The sequence below is a fragment of the Cricetulus griseus genome, chromosome 2 (assembly GCF_003668045.3).
Source record: "Cricetulus griseus strain 17A/GY chromosome 2, alternate assembly CriGri-PICRH-1.0, whole genome shotgun sequence".
Classification (NCBI taxonomy): Eukaryota; Metazoa; Chordata; class Mammalia; order Rodentia; family Cricetidae; genus Cricetulus; species Cricetulus griseus.
Genome location: NC_048595.1, coordinates 399,651,794 through 399,678,401, shown reverse-complemented (window position 1 = coordinate 399,678,401; position 26,608 = coordinate 399,651,794). Strand labels below are relative to the sequence as shown.

General features: G+C 45.8%; 1 protein-coding gene and 1 non-coding gene across 3 annotated transcripts; both read right to left on the bottom strand.

Annotated features, from left to right (window-relative positions):
* Window positions 1–453: 453 nt before the first annotated feature.
* On the bottom strand, window positions 454–24,975 carry Copz1 (COPI coat complex subunit zeta 1). 2 transcript variants are annotated; one of them, XR_003481461.2, is made up of 10 exons: window positions 24,823–24,975; window positions 10,540–10,608; window positions 8,782–8,863; window positions 8,101–8,192; window positions 5,504–5,559; window positions 3,776–3,853; window positions 3,569–3,620; window positions 2,375–2,413; window positions 1,675–1,821; window positions 454–1,592 (listed from the first exon to the last, which is right to left on the bottom strand). XR_003481461.2 is itself a non-coding variant. In XM_027396777.2 (9 exons), exons 1-9 carry the CDS (start codon window positions 24,838–24,840, stop codon window positions 1,545–1,547), a joined length of 534 nt encoding a protein of 177 aa, XP_027252578.1. In that variant the 5' UTR covers window positions 24,841–24,975; the 3' UTR covers window positions 454–1,544. The 2 variants fall into 2 exon arrangements, 1 of the variants encoding a protein (XP_027252578.1); XM_027396777.2 differs by lacking the exon at window positions 1,675–1,821.
* On the bottom strand, window positions 14,573–14,650 carry Mir148b (microRNA mir-148b). The gene has a single exon (NR_105127.1). It is a non-coding gene; the product is annotated as a microRNA mir-148b (primary transcript).
* Window positions 24,976–26,608: the final 1,633 nt, after the last annotated feature.

The window sequence follows — 26,608 nt, the reverse complement described above, 5'->3', positions numbered from 1 at the left end:
GAAATGGCGAGAAGAGGTTATTTACACCACCGTCCTGACCTTCTGGAGCAGCGCTGGCTCCGATAAATAACCCGCTCAGCGCCGTTTCAGAGGAATGGGAGGTGCGGGAAGGGAGTAGGGGCTGGAGGAAAGCCCCCACGCAGGTGCGCGTCTCCGGGTTACTAATGGCTGAGGCGGGAGCAGGCAGCTGGCTTTGGGTGTGTGTGGGGGAGAACTCAGTTCCCTGAGTCTCCCACTGAGAAAATACCATCCCCACCCCACCCCTGGCGCCAATTTCCAGGCGAGGGGACCGAGAGATGCCAAGGAGGCAAACAGCCCCGTAAATTAGGGGTAGGGGGGAGTGCTGGGGAGTCTCTGAGGTAGGAAGGAAGAAATATTATAAGAGATGGGGTGGGGGCTGGAGGAACAGGAATAGCTGCCAAAACAGGGAGGAACAGAACCATCACACAAAGGCAGTTTGGAAGAGATGCACTTTATTCGTCTGACGCACAGCAACGTACAAGGTGGACTTCGTCTGACTCCATTTCTTGCAGAGGCTGCCCACTTCAGCCAACGCAGAAGGCAGAATTCTTGCTCTGGAGCGTTTTTTCTAAGATATTTTCACAGAGATGTAGGGTCAAGGGGCAACATTACACCCAAGAACGGGAATCCAAGCCCTGGAGGAAAGGGGCTGCACCAGACCCCCGCTTCCAGGGAAGGGGAGGTGGGGGTGGGGACGACGGGGGACCTCAACAGCAGATTGCAGAACCAAGGCAGTGGAATGTGAGTGGAAGAGCTGAGAAGGAACACGGCGAGGCCCAAGTCATTAAGGCCCCTTCCCAGGTTCTGAGTTTCTAGAAAACTCTTCTGGAGACTACTGTAGTTTTAGTTCCAAGGTCTGGCTTTGCTCCAGAGTACCAAAGACCTCACAGGTGATGCAGGCAGAGGTGTGGTACAGACCTAGAGTAGGATGTTCTCATGTGCAGGCACAGCAGCTTTGAAGCTGAAGGGCCAGATCATGGTAGAGACTGCACTGCATAAGCTCTGACAGCATTTAAGTCACTGTTCCTCTGCAGATCTGTCCCCCTCCTATGAGCTGTTCCTCTTCCAAAGGCAGAGGACAGGGCAGCAGGAAGGAGAGACGCTGCTGCGAGGCAAAGATGCACAGCCCCTGCCACTCCACACCCACTTGTGCTGAAGGAAGGAGTCCTCCCCTTTGCTGGACATATGGGCTGCTGGGATGAGAGCCCTTAAGGCACAGGGAGGAAAACACTCAGCACATTCTTTCTCCTGCTTTGATCTTAAGTAAGCCATAGAAAAGGGCCAAGGAACCAGGAGACAATGTGGGGGTAGGAGGACCAGTGTAGTAGGAAGAGGGTGTTTCCCCTGCCTCTTTCCAATCTGCCCTTGAGAGGGAAGGAAGGGGAGGGGACCCTAGGAAGGATGGAGGTGCAAGGGTCCACTGTGATTCCAAGATGACCCTAAGAGCATCTGTTGGGGGCCTGGATAGGAAGTCACAGCAGATGTGGGGTTTTGAGGGGCAAGGAACTGGGCACAGAGCATCTTCACCGAAGGAGGGACCACTTGATCTGTTCTTTTGCTGACTGTAGCACCTGCAGAGACAAAGGCAGCACTGAGGGGGGTTTGCACGCCACAGGGTGTGAGCAGGCTGAGGCTCTCCTTCCCCACACTTGCCTTCCCTCTCCTTAGAAGAACTGGGGATAGAAAATCCCAAGGGTGGAAGAATAGGAGGAAGCTCTCTAAGGCCCTAGAGGATTGTCAGTTTGGGAAATTCCCCCCGAATTCAAATCCACTGGGGGGATGAAGAGAGAAGAGGTATACCTGGGAGGAAAGAAAAAAAAAAAGCTGGGGGTTATTGGACACAGTTATAAAGAGAGGATCACACATCCAGATGGTGAGGATTCCTACTGAGCAAACCAAGAACCACTCCCTTGCAGGCCCCCAAATTAGGCAGACAGTCCATCGGCAGTCAAGGTAGAAGGGTGGATCTGCAAAGCCTGCACATTCCAGAATATGCATTTCCAGCTCAGCCCTCATTTGAATAATAAGAGAAAGAGGAGTGTGTGCTCACATGCACACAGACCATCTGTTTAAGGCAAGCCTCTGCTGGGGAATAAATCACGGACTGAGGTATCTGGCAGGGAAGGTTTGAAGGGTACAGAGAGCAAGGTTGACAATCATGATCACAGTGAAAGGAGACGAGTGGGGGTTGAGGACACTGTTCAATGAGTCCCAGTGCTCTAGAATAAGAGGGAGCCAGGGAACTTCACTGAGTATCAGGTCTCAATTCAGACTAGGCAGTTGGGGGTTCCTGTTAGTCTCTGTAGTAAAATAATCCTGTCCATGTGGAGAAGAGGAATGAAGAGAGTCATACCTGAGACACGGTCTGCTCTGTAAGGGGGACATCTTCACCCTGTATACAGAGATAAGCACTTAGACTGGAGCCTGGTAGAGGAAAAAGTGTTCCTTTAAACTAAAGCAAAGGCAAATGCCCTAAACTTCTCAGACCCTTCTTCCAAAGACTGAGCAACAATTTTATTTGGCCAGAGGGACTGTGAACACAAAAGGGTCATTTTATCCATCCTCCACCTAAAGGCAGGATGACTTCTTAAAAGATTTATTTCATTCCAAGTAATCAGCAGGATATCTGATCCTTACCTCTCTCAACTCTGGGGTGGGGGACCTGATTCCCTAGTCAGAGAAAACCTTCCCTGAATATCAATATGGAGGGGGTGGTAGAGGGAGCCAGGGGTAGCTTAATGGATCCTGCAAGGCCTGATGGGTAACGACGGCATGTTAATTTGAAGAAATAAACTGCTGCAACAGCAGCCTGAGAAGGGGAAGGGGGGAGCCAGTGGGGGGACTCTCTCTCTTGCCACATAGAGACATATGTTAGAGGAGAAGATTAAACTATGCAAATAGAGCCCACAGCAGTTAAGGGAGAAGACTTCCCATTACCCAGCACTGGCAGCCTTCACTCTGTGGAGGTCAGAGCTGGGACATTCTGGGAACTGGAAGCCCTGCTCTGCTCAGACATCTCTGCACCATGCAATTTACAGGTGGATTCTCTACTCACTATCAGCCCACTGAGCAGACACGAAGCTTCCTACCATTAACTCAAAGACCCCCTTTCTGGTGTCACTAGCACCAGGGAGGACTGAGGTGCTGGCAAATAAGCACTTATGGAGGGTTCCACTGGACTAAGACAGGAAAGATACTCCAATGCCTCTGATGACTGGATCCATTCTCAAAGAAACAAGAAGCCAACCTCAAGGTTTCCATTGTAGTTTCAGAACCATGAATATTAAGGTTTCTTTTATTTCTTTGTTCATTCAATATGTTTAAAGTGCCCATTTTTTTTGCAAAGACCATATAAAATGATAGGTGCCACATTAGAAACATAAACAAGTTCCTCTGCTTCTCTGGTACACTGACATGGAAAGGCCAAGAGAAGGATCCATACACCTGAGAGGACAGGATGTATTTATGAGTCAGACCCTCAGCTATACTCAGCAGGCCTGGCTTGGGAGGAAGTGTGGAGACATGGGGGTTGCACATTCCTGCTTACCCTCAAAGCCACCCGGTGCACCACTTGCTGGGGGTCACTCTCTAGGATCACCCTACAAACACAAAGAAGAACATTGATCACTTGTCCTGCCCCAAAGGTCCAACTTACTGTGAGGTCAGGATCACTGGCCGGTCAGCCCACTTGACTTAGAACAGGGGCAGCCACCTCCCTTCCCCACTCCAAATCCAGGCAGGACAGAGAACTCACCCTCCATCTACAATTTCATCCACAGCCAAGAAGAGCCCCTCCATATTCTCCAACAGAGCTCGCTTTTCTACATTTTTCCTGAATCCCCAAAAGAAGAGAAAAGTCAGGTTGTGTGTGAAAGGAACACTGGGCCTCTCTCTGCCTATTTTATAGGGGATCCTAAACTAGACCAGTAACTGTCTCCATTACCCACACCAAGAAGTGAGTAAGGTAAAGAGCTCTTGAGCTATAGTAATAAGAATGTCAAGAAACACCAGGCGTTGGTGGCACATGCCTTTAATCTCTGTGAGTTCGAGGCCAGCCTGGTCTCCAGAGTGAGTGCCAGGATAGGCTCCAAAAAATTGTCTCAAAAAACCAAAAGAAAAAAAAAAAAGCCAAGAAAAGGATTCCAAACAGCCAATTTCTAACTCCTAGCTGGTTATCCAGTCGCTGCCGCTAGTGAAGCTGCATGTAAAACAAACAAACAAACAAACAAACAAAAAACTCCACAGCTCACAATCTGGAATTGGTGCTGGTGGAAGGTGGGAGGGGGTGGAATGCACATCTGATCTGCACTCAGGCTCTGACAAACTTCCCAAGTCTCTCTGCCTCTCTCCTCCCCCCCATGTCTGTTCAAGCCCTAAAACAAAGGCCAAGGAGGGACTAGAAACAGTCAGGGACTGCACCCACCAGCCACAGATCCGGTGGTTTGTGCATGTGGCCTGTCACATCCGTCAGTACGACTCTTTTCTCTAGGTTACCCGAAATGAAGTCTATTCATTCACCTGGCTGGGAAATAAATCATCCCCCTTCCTGAGGAAACCTGAGCCTTTGGCCTGCTGGTTTGTGGGCTGAGAGCGCCTGCTGTTCTACTCCTGATGGATTTCTAAAATGCGTTCACTTAGGAGCTGCTGTGGGTTAAGTTCAGAGCCTAGAATGTTTTCAGAGAAAGTATCTTATATTTTCTCTTGCTTGTGTGCATGGGAACAGAGGGCTACTGAGGAGGTATAAAGGGCAAAGAACACAGTGGGCTCATTCTATGTACAGGGGAAGACTATAAAGGCTGGTAATGGAAAACTGGTAATGTTTCCTCAGTTCCCAAGGTAGGGATGCTTCACCTGGGACATTCCCCTTGTCCTTCTCCACCTTCAACAGCAGAGGACAAAACCTAGGAAAACACCCAGGGGCTCAGAACACTGTCAGAATCACTGGACATGACAAGAGTAGACACAGGCCACTGTGGTGCATGCCTGTACTCCTAGCTACTCCAGAGGCTGAAGCAGGGAATTACATGCTCAAGGGCTGCCTGGATTACAGAGTTCTAAGACAGCACAGTAAGACCTTGTTTTAAATTAAAAGAAAAACACAATAAAAGGTTTAGGTGAGTAGCTTGGTGGTAGAACAGTTGCCTACCCTTGGCTTCAGTCATTAGTACTGCCAACGGAGAGGCAGGAAAGGGACAGAGGATTCTCTCTTAGTAAAGAACTCTCAGTTTTTTAGTAAAATTATTCCATACGAGGACAATCCTCTCCACTACCCACTCAGTGAGTTACCCACAAATAGCAAGCCCAATTTCTTATATCTTTGGTTGTGAGCCTAGCCTTTAATGGCTGAGCCATCTCTCTAGCCCACAAGCCCAATATCTTACACTGAACTAATTCTCCCATGTGGCTCTGATTTCTCACAATTTCTTGGGCCTGAGGGATAGGTACTTTCTCTTCCAAATTTAAACGGAGAATGGCTGCTCACCTCAGCATCTGGCTCAAGGAGTCAAAGAGGCAATTCAGAACAGCCATAAGCATCAACTGTTGAGAAAGGAGACAGAAGGTTCAAGGCCCTAAAACTGCTACCCCAAAGCAAAACTCTCCACTTTATTCCTCAGCAAAATGAACAGGCTTTCACAAATGACCAGATAATGTGCAGTGCAAAACAACAGCAAGAGGACTCTGGTTTCTCATAGAAGTTAATTTTGCTGAACAGTTCCACAAGCGAAGGGTTCTTCTCCCTCTCTTCCTCTCTCTCTCTTTCTCTCTCTCTCCCCCTCTCTCCCTCTCTCTCTATCTCTTTTTGACACTGTTTTTTTGTATAGCCCTGGCTGTCCTGGAACTTGCTTTGTAGACTAAGCTGGCCTCAAAGTCAGAGATCTGCCTGCCTGCTGGGAATAAATGCGCCACCCAGCTAAGTGGAGATTTCTTTAAGGCAGAAGTTCAAACAGAACTTTGCTGACATAGTCCTAATGTATCTTAGTCTTCTCTGTTTGCTTTTTGTTTATTACTTATTTTTGTTTTTTTGAGGCAGGGTTTCTCTGTGGCTTTGGAGGCTGACCTGAAACTAGCTCTTGTAGGTAGACCAGGCTGGTCCTGAACTCACAGAGATCCGCCTGCCTCTGCCTCCCGAGTGCTGGGATTACAGGCATGCACCACCACCACCCAGCTTCTATCTGCTTTTTACTAATTAAAGATTTATTTACTTATTTACTTATCTACGTGTGTGTGTGTGTGTGTGTGTGTGTGTGTGTGTGTGTGTGTGTGTGTGTGTGTGTGTGTGTGTGTGTGTGTGTGAGAGCCACATGTGTACAGGTGCCCACAGAGGCCAGAAGAGGGCATTGGATCCCCCTGGAGCAGGCATTACAGATGGTTGTGAGCTGCCCAACATGGATGCTAGGAACCAAACTCAAGTCCTCTGAAAGAACAGTAAGCAATCTAACACTAAGCAATCTCTCCAACTGTGTTTGTTTTTTTGTCGTAGTGTCTCACATTGCTTAGGTTGGTCTTCAACTAGCTATATAACTGAAGATGATCCTGACTTCCTTACTATACTTCCCAAGTGCTAGGATCATAGGTGTACACTGTCATGCCTCTCTGCTTTTATGTTTCTTTAAAAGTTAGTTTATTTAATGTTATGGGTATGTTTGTCTGCATGTATAGCTGTGTATCACATATGTGTAGTTCCCAAAGAGGCCAGACGAAAGCACTGGATCTCCTGGGATTGGAGTCATAGACAGTTGTGAGCCACATGGGAATCAAACCAAGTCCTCTGGAAGAACAGCCAGTGCTCTTAACAGCTGAGCCATCTTCAGCCCCTATTTCTGTCTTTACCAAGCTACCTGATGGATTAGTAAAGACAGACATCATTAACCAAGCAAAAGCTGAGGCTAGAGGAAAGTGGCAGAAGGTCCTTTTTAAAAATTTGTTTATTTATTCATATTTTATGTATGAGTGCTGCTCTATATGTATACCTGCATGCCAGAAGAGGGCATTAGATCCTAGTATAGATGGTTACGAACCACCATGTGGTTGCTGGGAATTGAACTCAGAACCTCTGGAAGAGCAGCCAGCGCTCTTCACTGTTGAGCCATTTCTCCAGCCCCCCCACCCCCCACCGAGGCCCTTTTTAAAAATGGTATTAGGGATCAAAGCCAAGGCTTCAAATTTGCTAAGCATACACTTCACTATTAAGCTTAATTTCCAGCCCCAGCTTGGGCTCTTGAGTCAGAACTAGGTTTAAATCTCTGCTGATTCTACATGTGTTATCCTGAGAGAGAAAATGGGCCGAATCTCATGAAACAGCTACTTTTGTAATTTGACAAAAGCCAAATACAAGTAATTTTATATGGTTCTTTATAGTTTCGTTTCCTTGTTGGCAAAACAAAAACAGTAATACCTCCAACCCACAGAAGTGCTGCCAAGCTTAAACAATGTACTTCACAGACATGCGTAGCAGTGAGAGCTCAGTGGGATCTGGTCTCTCAAACTCTTAACTGTGATGGGAAATAATCTGGTGGCTTATTTACCTGTCTACTCTCCCAGAAGTTGCTGCCACCTGAAACAAACAGGACTACACTCACAAGTCCCTCTTAACAACACTGTGGGAACTTGGTGTACTGGCTCACACCTGTAATCTCAGCCTCGGAGAGGCTAAGACAAGAGGACTGCTGTGAGTTTGAAGCCAGTCTGAGCTTCAGTGTGACACTTGTCTCAAAACCAAACAAACAAAATTTACAACAACACTGTGTAGTAAAGGACACTAAAAACATTCTAATTGGATTTGGTGACTCAGGCCTGTAATTCCAGCACCTGGAAAATAGATGTGATCTGAAAACAGCCTATGTTAACAGTAAGATCCTGCCCCTTAAAAAAAAAAAGACCTGGGAAAACTTCCTCTTTGACTGATTCTTTGGCTAGGCCATTCTGTAAGACTGACAGGGATCTCTAACCGACTTCTTTATGACCTTGCCAGATATCAGAGGAATGTGGCTCTCCAAAGCTCAAAACCAATGGCTGGCTGTGTCCCATCCATGGCTTCAGAAGTGACATCAGAGGTAGCAAATGGGCAGAGATTCTCACCTCGTTTTCATAGGAGCTGCCAATCACATAGAAATAGAGATCGATGCTACTTTTATAGACCACTGTCAGCCCTTCCAACAGGGCAATTTCACCTTGGGGAAGAAAGCAGATACTGAATGGTGGGAGAAGAGGAGACAAAACAGGAGTCCCTGAGAATTCCTGGGGACAGCTGCGTGGGCTAAAGAAAGGCCAACTGCAATAACCTGCAAGCCCTGAAGCTATCTTATTGTTTAGGGTTAGCGGAAGGGACACAGAAACTCAGGGAGTTTAAATGGATGTTCTCTAGCCCTCCCTCCCCCATTGCACCTACTTCCCTCCCTATGTATGAGGCAGGATACCAGCGATCCTTCGGACGTAAAAATGCAGAGCGGTCACCTTTACAGGCTTCCATTTACCTGCCCTAATGGATGCGGTACAATAAGCAGGGCTGCAGTTAAATTTGTCAAGTGAGGCTCATAAATCCTGGGACTAGACAGGTAGCTAACAGCCAAGCTTCTAGCACAGTATTCCCGCGTGAGGTACACTCACCTCCCCATTACATTTCTGAAGAGTTTATTATATGAGGGGAGGAGGAAAAAAGAAAGAGGAGGCCGAGTCATTTTATCTTTTTCTGCAGTCCTGCTGACACTCTCTTCCCATAGTTCCCCCCAACACAGGGAATAGTGAAGGAGAATGACCTACTATCTGTCCGATGGGTCTTGTTGAAAATGTTCTTCTCAAAGGCCTTTTGCTCCTTGACACTAGGGTAGGTGTCGTCATAGTACTAGTGGAGGAAAAGGAGACAGGGTTGGGTCATCATAGCTGTGAGACCAGATGATTAGTGACTGTTCTACTCTGGCATCTTGTATGTCTCTCCTTCAAGGCATGGGGTGGGAGAGGAATACTAAGATAGGCAAGAAAGGACTACAGAGGCAGGGAATGGCAGGAAGGGAGGGAGGGAAGGAGGGAGGGAGGGAGAGAGGGAGGGGAAAAAAAGGAAAAAGGAAGAAAAGAAGGGAAAGAAAAAAGTGCTTGCTGCCAAGCCTCACAACCAGAGTTTGATCTCCAGAACCCACAAGGTAGAAGGAGAGAGCCAACTTCCAAAAGTTGTTCTCTGGCCTTCTATAAGAAGCACACACAATAAATCTGAGAAAAAAGAAAAAAAAAAAAAAAGGAAAGGAAAGGAAAGGACTGTGCTATCATCAATCCTACAGTCCCACGTGTCATTTCTAAGACTCAGGGCAGACACCTGCCAGCTCTCCTAAGGAGACTCCACCACATGCTTCCTGGGAGCTGCCCTTGTCAGGGTCAGCGCTGGAGAAATAACCAAACTAAATGCAGGGATGTTTCCTCAGACTCTCCCTCACTAGAGGAAGACCAGTCCTGGGGGGGGGGGGCGTTGTTTTTCAAGACAGGATTTCCCTGTGTAGCTCTAGCTGTCCTGGAACTTGCTTTGTAGGCCCTAAGGGCCTTGAACTCAGAGATCTGCCAGCCTCTGCCTCTTGAGTGTCCAAATGCTAGGATTAAAGGTGTGGGCCACCACCCACTGGCTGGAAGACCAATCTTTTACTGAGCAGTGGAGAAAGGCCATACAAATCTCTTTCACAGCAAGGTAAGTCCATGCCCTGTTCTCCTGCACATCTTGGCTCTTTCTGCCTGCTGAGAGAAGGGGGCAGTCGAGCACTGAGCCCACTCCCAAGCACTCCTAGCAAGGGGCTGGAGATGCAGGCTGCTAAAGCGCCTGCTCTTTAGGGGCTAATCCGTTGCAGTCAGCTGAAGACCTATGACAGGTCTGGCATTTAGTAACTGGATAACTGTTTCCAAAGGTGTCCTGCATAGTTACATCCAATTACAGGGAGGAACAGCTGGTGAATTCTAACTAATCTCCACCTGCTGATTGATTTATGCTCTGCTCGCCCAGAGTTAATACACCAGGGACAGAAGACATTTCTACAGGGGGGGAGAACAGAAGAGAGGGGTGTCCTTTCTCTGCTCAATGCATCCAAAGTTACAACACCTCATGGGGCATGCAGCATGGTGAGGACTACAAACCTAGGGCTACAAGTAAGAAACTGGAAGACTCCCTGGACAAACTCAGGCTGAGTGACAAGGTAAGAGGAGGGGGCAAAAGGAGAAGGGGCAGATGGGACAGTCAGGACAGATGGGACAGACATAGACAGGCATTTCTAACATTGAGACAGTGTTTTGTTTTGGAGCTAAGGTTCTAAAGTTCTTCCCTGCTCTGAATAGGGTGACAGAGGAAGCTAAAGGTCTGAGCACAGCAGGAAGAAAGCACTCTAAGGGACAGAAGATTGGATTTATCTGGAGTGGGCAAGGTAAGTGGAAGAACTCTCAAAATCATCATACTCCTGAAGAATTTGAGTTAGTAGGGCCAATCCCAACACTTAAATCTCCAATGTCTCTGTCCTGCTCCTAAATTAATAAGAAAGGAAATCTCACCTTAGCAAAGAGTCGATCTCCATCATTGTCCAGAATCAGGATGGCCTTGACAGTGTACAGGGAGGGCTCCTGAAGAAACATGAACACACCTTCAGTTTTGAGGGCTCCACCACTACTAGCAAGCCTAATACCTTCCTTCCTTCCTTCCATGGTCCCACTGGGCTACAAAGGGTCACACAGGGGTCTGTGTGTGTCCCCTACTGCAGCATGGTCAGGCCTAATACCTCCCCCTGAGGATGACCAAGTGGAGGATGAACTGAACTGAGGGAGGGCTCCAAAGCAGACTCAGAGAAAACAGTCTGACTCACAGGCCTCCATCAAGGTAGGTCACACTGTTATTTCCAGGTCCTACGGCCAGTCATTTTCCAAATCACCCATCCTCCCTGGCCTCCTGGACACAGGTGAGCATGGAATGTGACCATGTTAATGAATGAGCGCTACTCATATGAAAGAAGGTTGTGCACTTAGAAGTCACTGCCGTCCCAAAACAGAGGCTTAAAGCAAGCCACTCTAAACCATCCAAACACAGCAGAAGAAAAGCACTGTGTACACACATGTGAACGCATGTGCACACATACACACACCAGTTCCCCGAAATAGACACCAACCAAAAATTCACGAATGAAACTCTTCCTCTGCTATATAGGAACCATTATCACTTAGTCTGCTAGAATAAAAATCAACCTGAATCTTAAGTGTGGTAAAAAGAAAATATTTGAGAAGCCTAGGGTCCAGGAGGTAGATAACAGGAGGGGAGTTTTCTTTCACTATAAAGAATGGAACTAAGGCTTAGGGGTGTTACAGTGCACGTTTAGCGTGCATGGGGCACTTAGTTTAATCCCCAGCCATTCCCCTATAAGCAGAACAAAATCCCAGAATGAAACAGAATTGCTGACATTGGAGCAGAGGCACTACAGCCTCAGCTCTGACAGTTATACTTAACACCTTTCCTCAACTGAAAACAGATGACTTAGGAAAAGCTGTTTTACTAAGTCTGGTGTTCTCTCCTCTATCCTCATAACTTTCAGAAGCGAAAAGTGAGAAGAGCTGGCATTGTGTACAGAAGGCCTCTGTCGCTCACATTATTTGATGACCTCACCAATAAATACTTTCTGCTACTTCTTGTGCCAAGGCAAGACTGTCTGCTTTGCTTTTCTGGTCTTAGGAAACTCACCCATCTTCTAAACATGTGTTTAACAAAGACACAAGGCAAAAGAAAGAATCACTGCAAGGATCCAGAAATTGCAACCCTATAGAGGTAAAGTGAGGCTCCAGGAGGGGAGGGGTGGGGCTCCATGTAGAAAAGCAACCCTAGCTCAAGAGAAATGGGGATTAACCAAGGTTTTTCTCCTCCTCTTCTTCTTTTTTTCTTTTTTTTTTTTTTTTAGTTTTCAAGACAGGGTTTCTCTGTGGCTTTGGAGGCTGTCCTGGAGCTACTAGCTCATATAAACCAGGCTGGTCTCGAACTCACAGAGATCCTAACCCAGGTTTCTCTAACCTTCATTTATTTATTTATTCATTTATTATTTGAGATAGGGTCTCTCAATATGTAGTTCAGGCTGGCCGAAAACTCACAAGATCCATCTGCCTCTGCCTCCTAAATGCCATCACTTATATTATTATTTGATGTGCATGGCTGTTTTGTCTACATGTATGCTTGTGCACTATTTATACGGTTGGTGCCCTTGGAGGTCAGAAGAGGACATCCCTAAAAGTAGGATTACAGATGCCATGTGGGTGCTATGAATTGAAACCCAGTTCCATATTAGAGAAGCCAACAATTTTTTTATTTTATTATTTTTTTTTGAGACAGTGTCTCACTATGTAGCTCTGGCTGTCCTGAAACTCTAGACCAGGCTGTCCTTAAACTCACAGAGATCCACCTGCTTTTGCCTCCCTAGTGTTGGAATTAAAGGTGCACACCACTATACCACCCAGTTTAAAAGCCAGTGTGCTGTTTCTCTGTGTAGTCCCAGCTGTTCTGGTACTCTCTATGTAGATCAGACTGATCTCAAACTCAGAGATCCACCTGTCTCTGCCTCTGAATTGCTGTGATTAAAGATAGGTGCTACCTCTGCCCAGCAGAAGCCAGTACTCTTAACTGCTGACCTCTCTCTCCAGATCACTAACCCAGTCTTTTGAAAATGGGATAAGAGGGCTGGAGCGATGGCTCAAGCAGTTAAGAACATTGACTGCTCTTCCAGAAGACCTGGGTTCAATTCCCAGCATCCACTCGGCAGCTAACAACTGCCTGTAATCCAGTTCCACCGGATCTGACATACTCACACAGACACATGCAAGCAAAACACCAATGCACTGAAAAATAAAAGAAGAAAAAGAAAATTCAATAAAAGCCAGGCAACGGTGGCGCACACCTTTAGTCCCAGAACTTGGGAGGCAGATCTCTGAGTCTGAGGCCAGCCTGCTCTACAGAGTTTCAGGACAGCCAGGGCTGTTACACAGAAAAACCCTGTCTTAAAAAAGAAAATGACCTAAGAAATCTGAACATTCATTCTGAACTCTCAATATTTGTTCAAAATTGAGAATAAAGTTTAAAAAGAAATCTCTTGTGACAGTGTACTAGAACTGGATTTTTACAGCTAAGTGGATTTTGTAGTGAGACCATTTTGGAGTGATATTATCACCAACCCACCCTCTCCTCTGACACACTTAAAACTGCCCACCCCAGGGAGCTGAAGAGATGGCTCAGAGGTTAAGAGCACTGGCTGCTCTTCCAGAGGTCCTGAGTACAATTCCCAGCAACCACATGGTGGCTCATAACCATCTGTAATGAGATCTGGTCTGCAGGGATACATGCAGACAGAATACTGTATACATAATAAATAAATAAATATTTAAAAAAAAAACAAAAACAAAAAAACACCCCAGACACACTGCTCTCCAGAACAATGGACAGGAGCACCTCCTCTGCAGCCGGGGAACTGTGCTGTCTGGCAGAGGGAAGTCTTCTGAGTCTAGTCTAAAAAGCCACAAACAGAAGTTGTTCTTCTAAGTCCTAGCTCCACACAGAAAGATCACCACACACAGCAGGCTCTGTTCTATAGTAACTTGGCTGCTCAAGTACCAAAATCCAGCCCTCAATGGGAATGAGTTTCCTTAATGGACAAAACATGCCAAGAGAAGGAAATGGTTATGCCCCTCCATCCACACTCACGGCAACCTTAGAGGGCTTGCTGCCCACAAATTGAAACTGGACCTTAATCTGGCATTTGTGACTGTTCTTACAGCCAGATTCTGGCATTCCAGGAAGAAATGGGAGCACACACCCCCACCCCAGCACAGGCCAAAATCCCTAATGGCCACCTGCCAAGTAGGAGAGCCAACATTCTTGTGGGCAACACTGTCTAAGCACCTAAACAGCCATGCTGACAACCGAGAAACAGCTCAGAGTTCTGCTCTTGGCTCTATTCACTGGCTTCCTAAAAGATAAGATCAAAGAAACCTCAAAACAGAAACAACAGAGTCTTCTTAGGCAGGAAAAAAGACAGGAGGAGAGACCAGCTTTCAGGCACTAAGGTTCTGGGAATGGAGGGAAGGCAGGACAAAGATCTGATCATTTCAGATTTGCAAAGGAAAAGCTCCCACAAGGAAAGCTGGGGGCTTAATTATGCCGGGGAAGGACTGCCACTTGAAGGCATCACTCTGCTCTAGTAGAGTCAGCTCTCCTTCTCCTGCTACCTCCTAACTCTGGCTGGGCCCTCTTCACCCTATGGCTTTCATCTCTCAGGAGTGGGGAAGCCTGAGAGTTCCCTTCATATCATAAAACCAGCCAGTTTAAAGGCTCCAGAAGCCATTACTGATAATGTAATTTCACTCCAAGTTTTGCAAAGGGCACATTTATAAATAACTCCCAGATACTGAGAATGAGCTTCCTGGACAATGTATTTGGCTTTGACCTTATAATACATTAAATGCTGACTCTTGAAAAAGACCCTACAATCTTAGGACCATACTCAAAAGACTGAAAAGATCTATTCTTCCCTCTAACTTCCCAAATGGGCAGCTGCTAGAAAGCTTTCGAGACAAAGTTCTGTGATGCACTGACTTTCAGAGCCACAGCCTGAGTGTATAACAGAACTTCACCTCAAATGCTAACAGTACCTGGAAATGATGGATAGGCAGACTGGCTTGTGGGAGGAAGAGTAGCAAGGATAGATTTTCATGTCTGCTTTTATTATCAAGAAAACTAGAAAGCTGTCCTCATCCTCAGGACAGCTGAAATGCCATCCAACAAGCAACGAGGCTGCTGCAAATAGCTCTCTGATCTCAATCAGGGACTCCTGAAGCCTGGCTGAAAAATCATGTCTGGGAGGCCCACAACACATACTGGGAGGGCTAGAAGGAGGAGTCCTTTCCAGTGCTGCCCTCTGTGGGCCTTCTTGCTGACTTGTAAGCCTAAGCAATTGGTGCTGGAAAGCCAGTGTTTTAGGGCCCAGGCTATTTGGGCAGATTGCTTGCCTAAGGTGTGAGACTTTGTGTTCAACCATACACACAAATCAAAATAAAGAAAAAAAAATCAACAACCAAAGAACCCCTATTAAACTCTATTCGTGTGCACTTTGTATTTTAAGTAAAAGAAATAGGTTCAGAAAAGAAAACATAGAAAGCTGATAGCAGTGGCAATGCCTATAGCCTAAAAGGCAGGTGGCAGAAACAGGGGGATCAGAAGTTCAAGGCAAATGATCTTGTCTCAAAACAAGTACAAACAACAACAAACTATAGGATTGAGTCTATTGACAATATATACAGTAATAGTAAGGGAATACTTGGGTAAGATCTTTGTATGACACCAAAAAGCTTAGAGGAACAATGTGTAGAGCAGAGAATATTTTAGACTATGACTATTTGATTCATTTAGGTGACAAAACCAAAGGCCCAAGAATCAGAAGGGATGGCTCAGAGGCTACGAGCATTTGCTGCTCCTGCAGGGAACCCAGGTTCAGGTCTCAGCTCCCGTGTGTGTGTGTGTGTGTGTGTGTGTGTGTGTGTGTGTGTGTGTGTGTGTGTGTGTGTGACACCATCTTCTGTGTCTCAGCTCCCGTGTGTGTGTTGTGTGTGTGTGTGTGTGTGACACCATCTTCTGTGTCTCAGCTCCGTGGTGTGTGTGTGTGTGTGGTGTGTGTGTGTGTGTTTCTGGCCTCTGAAGGTACTGCATGCACATGGTTTCCATATATGTGTGAAGACAACACTTATACATATAAAATAAAATTTGGAAAAAAAAAAATCTGGTGAGATTCCTGGAAAGTTCTTCATTCTCTAGTTACAAAGATATTCTTGGGGCCATAGTAAGGGGGGGGGTGCCTTGGCTTAGTAATGGATCTGACCAATTAAAAACTGTAACAAAGCTGGGCAGTGGTGGAGCACACCTTCAGTCCCAGCACTCAGGAGGTAGAGGCAAGCAGATCTCTGTTGAGTTCAAAGCCAGCCTGGTCTACTTAGTTCCAGGATATCCAAGGCTTCACAGAGAAATCCTGTCTCAAAAAACAAAAACAGAAACAAGAAGAGGAGGAGGAGGAAGATGATGATGATGATGATTCTTAGGAACTGAGACTGTAGCTCAGTTGTAGTGCTTGCCTAGCATGTATGAAGCTTGGGTTCAATCCCCAGTATTAAATAAAACCAGACATGGTATCATATCTGAAATCCTAGTGCCAATCAAGAGGTAGAGTTAGGAAGATCACATTACAAGTTCAAGATCATCAGCTATATAACAAGTTCACAAGCCTCTGCCTAAAAAAAAAATAATAATAATAAAATAAAATATTGAAATACAGATCTGGGGTGATAGCTCAGTTGGTGAAAATACTTGATGGGGGGATGTCCTTCTGTATATATGGCCTCTTATTGGTTGATGAATAAACACTGTTTGGCCAATAGCCAGACAGGAAGAATAGGTAGGGCTATGAGAGGAAGGAGTAAGAAGGCAGAGAGAGGCTACAGAGATACACCATGTAGAGACTGGAAGATAGGACATACCAGGCATTCTCTGGTAAGATAAAGCCATACAGAAATACATAGATTAGTAGTAGTTATGGGTTAATAATTAAGACAGAGCTCGTCAGTAGGAAGCCTAGCCACTGGCCAACAGCTTTATAATTAATATAGCGTCCATGTGTTTATTTTGGGCTGAAGGGCAGCGGGACCTGGGGGAACAGAAACCTCCATCTTCAAACATTTGTCATGCAAGCATGAGGACATGAGTTTGAGCTCTAGGAACTGCATAAAAAACTCAAGTATATTTAATCATATGCATTGTCAATCCCAGCACTGGGGTGACAAAGATGACAAGATCCCTTGGGTTCACTAGCCAGCCAGCCTATCCAAATCAAAAAGGTAAACAACAATAACCAGGTAAGACAGCTGCTGAGGAGGAATGGCACCTGAAGTTAGCCTCCTACATACATGCACTCATACCTACCTACCTACCTACACGCGCGCGCGCGCGCGCACACACACACACACACACACACACACACACACACACACACACACATCTTCCTAGCCCCATAGGAAGATGGAAACATGGAAAGCACAATCATGAAACAAAATTTCTGCCAATTAGAGGAGCTGAAGTCTCTGAATTCTAGGTAAGACATTAACTCAAATTTTCCTCTCTCTTTCTCTGAGACTCAGCTTCCTCATAGAAGTGAAAGGCTGAACCTAGATCAGCTAAGGTTAATGTTTTGTTTCGTTTTTTTTAATTACAGCAGACTCTTGCCATAAGGTGATAAAATCTATGAACTTTGTTCCCATCAAAAAACACACCGCAAGGTTATGATTTCACAGACTATGTTTAGAATTAAATGATTTTTCCTCCAAAGATAAGATTATGAGAAGAGCCTAGTTTGGTGGCATGCATCTTTAGTCCCAACACTCAAGATGGCAGAGGCAGACTGGGCTCTGCAAGTTTGAAGACAGCCTGGTCTACCCAGTGAGTTCTAGGCCAGCTATAGCTACATAGTGAAACCCTGTTCAAAAAAGGCAAAAAGAAACAAAGAATGTGAAAAAGAAAAATTGAGAAAATGAGTGATTTTCTTTCAGTCAGTTAGCAATTTCAATAAAAATGTGTGGCCTCTGTAAGTCAATGTGGCCAGGATCTCACACAGCCTGCAGGGAAAATAAGGGTAAGCACCATACCCCACCCCCACCCAGCTTTCAATAGCTAGCTTTAGTGACCATACTGGACAAGCTAACCAAGCCTCAAGCTCTCTGGGAATGCAAAGTAGTAGGTCTTTTCTTTTCTTTCCGTTTTTGTTTGTTTGTTTGTTTGGTTGGTTGGTTGGTTTTTTGAGACAGAGTTTCTCTGTGTAGCTTTTTGTTGTTGTTGTTTTTGTTTTTTCCAGACAGGGTTTCACTGTGGCTTTGGAGCCTATCCTGGCATTAGCTCTGTAGACCAGGCTCGCCTCGAACTCACAGAGATCCGCCTGTCTCTGCCTCCCCAGTGCTGGAATAAAAGGCGTATGACACCACCACCCGTTTTTTCTTTCTTTTTGAAAAGACTGATCCATTTTACATGTCTGAGTAACCACTGGAGTTAGAGAAGGCTGTGATATACTGTAGGTGCTGGGAACCACACCTGGGTTCTTTGTAAAAGCAGCAAGTGCTCTTAAGTGCTAAGCCATCTCTCCAGGCTCCCAGGTATTTTGTGAAAGCTCAGGACACCTAGCTGCAGAACTTCCTCCACAGGGGTTACACAGTTCCTAACTCTTCAGCCATTACCAAGGTAAAAGATTCACAAACATGAGGTGGTACTCTGAAAACCATGTGAACAGAGCAAGCTGAAATCAGATGCACTCCTCAGCCAGGCCTGAGGGCCACATCAAAACATCCTACTACCTGAACTGGGTAATTCAGAAGTCCACACTTATATATTATTTAGCAAAGGAAAACAAAATCAAATGGGACTAGAGATATCTTTTGTTTTCTTTTCAGTGCATGTTAGGCAAGTATTACATCATTGTACTATATTCCTAGCCCTTGGATATTTTGTTTTGAGACAGGGTCTCAGTATATAGCCCAATTTAGCCTGGAATTTACAATCCTCCAGCTAAGCGTCCTAAGTAATAGAATAAAGGTGTGTACCCACACCTGGCTGCACATCTAAATTTAAGAGAGCCTAAAGTCTTAATTCCTTCCTTCTTCCCTTCCCTTCCCTTCCTTCCTGTTTGTTTTTCCAGACAGGGTTTTTCTATGTAGCCCTGGCTGTCCTGGAACTCGACCTGGCTGGCTTCCAACTCTCAGAGATTTGCCTGCCTCTGCCTCCCGAGTGCTGGGATTAAAAGCTTGCAACTCCACTGCTCAGCCAAGTCTTAATTTCTTAATGGGAATTTTACCTCTTTTTCAAGGCAAGATTTTACTACAGTTTTCAGCCTGGCCTCAAGGCCAGGAGTCCTTCTGTCTCAGCTTCCTTAGCTCTGGGAGTTATAGATCCATTTCTGGTGTATCCTTGGCCAAAGTTTAAATAATGGTTAATCCTGCTGCCTTCTTGCAGCCGTTCCTGAGAAAAAGAGCTAAAGACTAGACAAGCAGCCTCTGAGTTCATCAGTCAAATTACACAACAGAAAAGATGGATGAGCACATACCCATAATTCCTACACGCAGGAAGACAAGGCAAGAGGATCATAAATCGATGATAGCCCAGACTACATATTTAGGGTGCGCCCCACCCCCCCATACACATACACAAAGAATTGAGGATAACTGGTTTACAGAGCTTATTCAAAACAATTGGGTACAAAATGGAGTCATGTACACTGCTTGTGAGGAAGACAGGGGAAAAAGCCAGTAAGAGAAAGACTTCCTTTTCTTTGATTTATTTTGGGGGTGAGGGTGGGTCTCATGTATTCCAGAATGGCTTCCAGTTCCTATGTAGCTGAGAATAACCTTGAGTTTCTGATCTTCCAGCTCCCATCTACAGAGTGTTAAGATTACAGGTGTGAACAGCCAGGCCCGATTATGGGGTGCTAGGTAAGCATTCTGCCAGCTGAGCTACATCCCCAGCACCAAGATGAGCTTTACCTGCAGCAGATGAGTTAGATTACACAACAAGATTTCCTGAAGAAATGAAGGTGAGGGGGCACTCTAAGAACAGAAGACACCTAACGGTCTGCTGTGAGTGAAAATCACTCTGCCCAAAACTAAGAGAGTCTAAATTGGAGGGCCCTCACCAACACTGGCATCTCACAGGGTACATGGGTTTAGCCTCCAAGGGCATCTTCCTCAGCTGTATTTCTTTCTTTCTTTCTTTTTTTTTTTTTTTTTTTTTTTTTTTTTTGTTTTTCGAGACAGGGTTTCTCTGTGTAGCTTTGGAGCCTATCCTGGCACTCACTCTGGAGACCAGGCTGGCCTCGAACTCACAGAGATCCGCCTGCCTCTGCCTCCCGAGTGCTGGGATTAAAGGCGTGTGCCACCAACGCCCAGCTGTATTTCTTCTATTATTCCAGCATAAGTGGTTGCACAAGCACTGATGATGCCAGTTCCACCCTTATTGTCTCCTCTAGCTCCTCCTTCCTCTAGTTTTTTTGACAATTCCCTGCCAATATCAAGCCAAGTCATACCAATGGAATAAGAAACAGCAGCAAGAGCTTAGATGAGAAAGAGCCTAACTGGCCTTGAGGCATCACATAGGTGGACAACTGCATTTACAATCTGCTCCCAGGGAAGACCTGGCTTCTCCAGGGTCTGGTTTTCTTTATGTAGAGGCCTCCTCCTCCCGTTCTGACCATGTGATGGTTCCCCTAGACCTTTGATGTAATTTATACCTTGCCAGGGACCAACTCTTTCCCACCACTGTGAAAGAGAGGGAAAAAAATATATAAATAAATATGTCGGAAATCTATAACGAGGTCTTCTTGGAGGGCAAGACACGGGGAGAGTTAGAAGCAGCGTCAATTACTCTTTGGGGGTTTTAGTTCAAGCCAAGGTCTGCTTCCAGCAATCAACCATTAAAACAAGCCGGCCAGAGTAACAGCACAGTTTATTCTGATCATTTAATTTGAAGTGTCAATAAATTAAACTTCAATCAATTAAACTAGGTGTGCAATAACCCAGATGGACACCCCGACACCAACATAATCACAATAAAAATTTTTATGGCTGCCAGGGACCTCACCGGGGGCAGTGCTGGCACTGTTCAAGCCCTGGCTGAGAAATATATCTCCACAGCGCAGGGACGAGGAGATTGCTTCTCCTAATGCCTGCCCGGAATGGAAGGGCCAAGCACCAGCAAGGACACAGCTGGGAGAGAGGCACAGGGGACTGCCAGGAACGAGATGGGAGTGCTTTGGGGCTTAATGTAATTGATACCTTTGCCCAAAGCAGGGGGAGGGAACATTTAGGCCAAGTACCTCTACTGTTAGTGCCAAAGGAATTTAACAAAAGCCCCATTAAGATGATTCAGGAAGCAAAGGCCACTGAGACAGTATCAACCTTCGAGTCACTGATGTGTCCCTCCTCCTCCAGATACATGCACATTCTAGTGCACTTTAGATGGCCTGATATTTGAATCAGACATGGGAATCAGAATTGTGTCAGTTTTAGGATAAAATATTAAGGGGAGACAATGGATAGAACTGAGGTCTAATCTATAAGACACTGGAAAAGCACTCAGAAATTAAAATCTGGAAATAGAAAGAAAAAAATCTATGTGGGTGAAAAGATAGCAAAGGCCGAAGAAAAGTGTAAATTATTAACTTTAAGATTCCAGATTATAAATGGAGAATGTCGACCTGCAGATTCCTCTCCACTAACAACTGAGAAAAGGAAAGCCAGCAGCAGAGGCTGGGGCCAGGACAGGATGGGAACCTAGAGTCAAAGGACTGAAGGAAGATTAGACAAATCAGATTATGAGCAAAGGCTAGAATGCTTCATTTTATGTGTATGGCTGTTTTTGCCTGCATGTGTGTACGTATCGCCTTCATGCCTGAGAGTCAAGGTCAGAAGAAGGTATATATATTTGTACGTACACACACGGTTTTGGGATTTTATGCTTGTTTGTTTTTCTGTGTAGCCCTGGCAGTCCTGGAACTCACTCTGTAGACCAGGCTGGCCTCGAACTCACAGAGCTCAGCCTGCCTCTGCCTCCCAAGTACTGGGATTAAAGGTATGGGCCACCACTGTCCTGTCCAGCTTGATTTTTTTTTGTTTTTTTTTGTTTTTTGTTTGTTTGTTTTTTGTTTTTGTTTTTTGAGACAGGGTTTCTCTGTGTAGCTTTGGAGCCTATCCTGGCACTCGCTCTGGAGACCAGGCTGGCCTCGAACTCACAGAGATCCGCCTGCCTCTGCCTCCCAGTGCTGGGATTAAAGGCGTGCGCCACCAACACCCAGCACTTGTTTGATTTTTGAGACAGGAGCTCTCTACATGACTCTAACTGTCCTGGAACTCATTCTGTAGACCAGGCTAGCATCAAACTCAAAAAGATCCACAGGCCTGTCTCCCAAGTATTGAGACTAAAGGCAGGAGCTACAAACCCTAGCTACCTATAGGTATTTTATCCTCAACAAAACTTTATACAACTTATCACTTAAGGAAAATTCTGCACACTGAAGAAGTTTAAGAACCTACAGAAACATCAGAGAAACTTGGTGAGGCTAGAAGATTACAAATTCAAGCCCAGCCCTGGCTACATAATGAGACTGTCTCAAAAAACAGACATTGAAGCCGGGTGGTGGTGGCTCACGCCTTTAATCCCAGCACTTAGGAGGCAGAGGCAGGCAGATATCTGTGAGTTCGAGGCCAACCTGGTCTACTGAAAGAGTTCCAGGACAGCCTCCAAAGCTACAGAGAAACCCTGTCTCAAAAACCAAAACCAAAACCAAAAAAAAAAAAAAAAAAAAAAACAGATTTGTTCTGGGAGAACAAAGAAACCAAAATGGAATGGAGCTTTGGTACTACTGTGCTTCACTGAAAAGTGTGCTAGTGGCAAAAACTCAGGATAGTTTTAAAAGTAAAGATAAGACAAGTCCAAGCGAGTAGCAAGGATCTGTTACTGCATGCAGCAGGTTAGTTCTGCTAAAAGCAGAACAATGAGGAAGAAGCAGGCTAAGAAAGACCACACAGTACAAGAGGGACAGAGAAGAAAGAGAAATGACAGGTTACCCCACAAAACTTCAACTCTCCCAGTGCTAGGGGCCAATTTGAGGGCCTTATTTAAAATCAGCTAGACCATGTGCTCGCAACATTGCACGATACTCAGCCCAACAGAACCAATACTAAAAGGGATCCTCAAGTGTCACCTTCCTCACTCTTTGTTATGTCTCTGTGTTGCCCTGGCTGTCCTGGAACTCATTCTGTAGACAAGGCTGGCCTCGAACTCAGAGATCCACCTGCCTCTACCTCCTGAGTGCACCACAACTGCCTGGCACCTTCCTCATTCTTTTTTTTTTTTATTCTTTTATTAGTTCAAATTAGGAACAAGCTTGTTTCACATGTCAATCCCTTCTCCCTCTCCCGACCCCCATTCTTTAAGCTTGGTTCCACTAAGTTAAGTTTGGTTGTTTTTTTGCTGTTGTTGTAGTTGTTTTATTTTTCGAAATAGGGTTTATATATATAACAGCCCTAGCTGCCCTGGAACTCACTCTGTAGACCAGGCTAGTCTAGAAATCACAGAGATATACCTGCCTCTGCCTCCCAACCCAGCTAATTTTGGTTTTATGAGACAAGATCCTACTCTATAGCCCAGGCTGGCCTCAAACTAGCAGCAATACGGCCTCAGCCTCAACTTCAGCTGGGGTTAGAGGTGTGAGCTACCACACCCGATTAAAAAGTTTAAAAACGTCCAAGGAAACCAATTCCACAGACTTTATCCACATCTGTTGTCAGATGTAAAAAATCCGTTAACTGACTGGTATAGTAAGTACTTGAAACTACTCAAGATAGTAAGCATTTTGCTTCAAATTGCCCAACTCATATAATGAGAATAAATTCTCTCTGACATTTGAAAGAAGAAGGTATAAGCAGATGGGTCAGTGGTTAAAGTGCTTGCCACACAAATGTGAAAATCGAGTTCAAATCCCGACATAAATGCCAGGTGGGCATGGTGGTCTGCCTTGGCTCTGTGGCAAAGTTGATTCCAGTATGACCTATATGAAACCCTCACTCAAGAAACTAAAACAAGTTGGTATGGTGGCACATACCTTTAATCCCAGTGCTTGGGAGGTAGAGGTAGGCAAACCTCTTCGAGTTTGAGGCCAGCCTGGTCTACATAGTGAGTTCCAGGATAGCCCAGGCTTCAAGGAAGGAGGGAGGGAGGGAGAGAACCTGTCTCAAAAAAAAGAAAGAAAAGAAAAAGAAAAACATATATACTCTTTCTTTTTAAAAAGAAGAGAAAGTAAAATTTGGTTTTTTGCTGACAAGGGTTTGGCATGTATACATAAAAGCAATCTAAGGAAAATAGGATTCAAAGAAGACTCTATGGAAACATTCCTGGAATCCAATTCAAGGAAAGAAGTTGGAAGTTAAATTCCTACACTAACAGGCAGGCTCACGTATCTCCAAAGTGCCCACCAGTGCACCTGAAAGAAATGTCCTGGTCCTGTTCTAAAGGGGCAGTGTTTTATTTGAGCCAGCAGAAATGACCAACGGGCAAGAGAGCTAATGCACTCCTGTAGCCACAATTCTCATGTAAACAGAGGAAGAAGTCTGACAACGGATCCTACACTACACTACGAGTTCCTAAAGTTTGGAGGACAGAATAAGGAGTCAGGAAAAATATTCCAAAAACTATACTAACTCTACCTGGTATTCCAGAACTTGGAGTGCTGATTCTCAATCATGACAGAATTATATACTAAGGAGTAAGAGCAAACCGAAACCATGAGCAACATGACAGGGAATTACCAATAGATAATGGAATTCTGACCACCACCAGGCGTACCTGGGGTTGACAGAACACCTCTATTCTGTCGTTGCAACTTGGGGGCGGGGAGATGTGATGGTTTGGGGAGATTTAAATAGGTGTGATCCACAACGCTAACCACCGGGAGAACTTGAAGGACCCCCATTCAGCACACTCAGAACTGTCCTAAGGACCCCGCATGCTCTTTCAACTTTTGCCACCGCCTCCGTCCTCTTCGCGGCAAGGCTTCCTACTCCGAACCGCAGCTCTAGGTCCCATGTAGGCCACACTCGCATTCATCGGACAGCGGGAGCTTCGGCCCCCGACGCCTGCCCGGAACTCCCCTCTCTCGGCCCCAGCTGCTAAACCCCGCCTCCCGGACCCTCTGGACACCACGGCGGCGGCGCCACCGGCCCTCCAGCTCCTACCAAGATCAGTGCCTCCATCTTGACCGCAGCTGCTGCCGACGTGGAGTCGCACAAGCGACGTCGCCGTTGATTGGCCCTGAGTCTTCACTCGGCCCCGCCCCAGAAAAACAACATTGGGTAAGGACCAAGCCAGCCTTCGCGTACTGACCAATCAGCGTGGTCTCTCGTGTCGCGGAAGCTTACTGTCCAGCCAGAAGGAGCGGGCATTTGATTGTCACCCGGAATATTCAATGAAAGGCCAAAACCTCACCACAGAAGGGAAGGGGCGGGAGGGTCATTGGGGGCGGTGTCGTTTCCATGGGGAACGCAGGAAGCGATTGTCACTCTGCTATTGGTAGGAGGAGGTCACGTGATCGCGTCAGCCTCTAACCCACACTCTCTGCAGGGGGTGCTGTGGCTCATCAGCCCTCAGCATTGGCCTGTCTGAAAAGTACTGACCGAATTCGGATTCCTAGCGCCCCCGTTAGGTCCTGCGGGATATCCACAGCTGCTGTAGTTGCCGTGGGTCATTCCAACAACCTGACAGAGTTCCCGTTAGAGCTACCCAGCCACAGCCAGCCATTAACTAGACAAACCAAGGTCTCCAGAATTATATCCCCAGGATGTGCACAGTGTCACATGCACGCATACCCAATAAATAAATATTTTAATGTAATATACATTTTTAAAAAAGTTTCTGTGGGCTGGGAAAATGGCTCAGTAGTTAGGAACTCTTAGGTTTTGTGGAAGACCTGAGTTCACGTCCCAGCTCCCATGTCCTATTGCTCAGGTCCAGAGAGTCTGCTGCCCACTTTCGGCCTGGCTTGGAGGAGGGTATTGCACTTACATGGACAATCCCCACAACACTTACTTTTTGTTTCCTTTGACTCAATGATAAATAGGATGTTAGGGCATTGGAGACCAGAGAGAATGGAGAGAATAAGGACCAAGAAAGAAAGGGATCAGAAACCATTCTGATGTTATATTCTGAGTGGGTAGGACTAGGGAGGCAAAGGCAGACAGATCTTTGTGAGTTTGAGGACAGCTTGGTATATAGAGCAAGTTCCAGGACAAGTTCCAAAACTACAGAGAAACCCTGTCTCGAAAAAACACAAGCCGGGCGTTGGTGGCACACGCCTTTAATCCCACACTCAGGAGTCAGAGGCAGGCGGATCTCTGTGAGTTCGAGGTCAGCCTGGTCTCCAGAGCGAGTGCCTGGATAGGCTCCAAAGCTACACAGAGAAACCCCGTCTCGAAAAACAAAAAACAAAACAAAACAAAAACAACCAAAACAACAACAACAACAACAAGAGTTCCAGGCCAGACAGAACTCTACACAGTGAGACAGTGGTTAAGAACACTGACTGCCTTTCATCCCAGCACTTGGGATCTTGTGAGTTCGAGGCCAGCCTGTTCTACAGAACGAGTTCCAGGATAGCCAGAGCTACACACAGAGAAACCCTGTCTTGAACCCCCACCCCCCCACACACAAAAAAAGAACACTGACTGCTCTTCCAGATGACCTGGGTTCAATTCTCAGCACCCACATATATTTGGTTCACCCATGCCACAGTTCCCAGCCCCTAGAAAAATCCAAAACCACTCTACCCTTTGAAATCTTCCTCTAGAAACTTCCTAAAAGTGCATTCAAACTTACCAGAGTTTTTCTTATAATTTTAGAACACAGCTGAGGAAAAAGTTCTATATAAAATGAATTACAGTATTGGGAAGTATTGGAAACATCTCACTTGACAAGGCTCAAATCTAGATAAGATGAAAATTTGACTGGGTTTGTGGAGGGGGGATT

Bases quoted from the DNA above. Each gene is read 5' to 3' on its own strand.
- Copz1 (XM_027396777.2), bottom strand. The intron at 3,854-5,503 runs GTGAGCAGCCAT...TTGGGGATTCAG, and splicing joins TCCTTGAGCCAGATGCTGAG to GAAAAATGTAGAAAAGCGAG. The intron at 3,621-3,775 runs GTGAGTTCTCTG...TTGTGTTTGTAG, and splicing joins GATGAAATTGTAGATGGAGG to GGTGATCCTAGAGAGTGACC.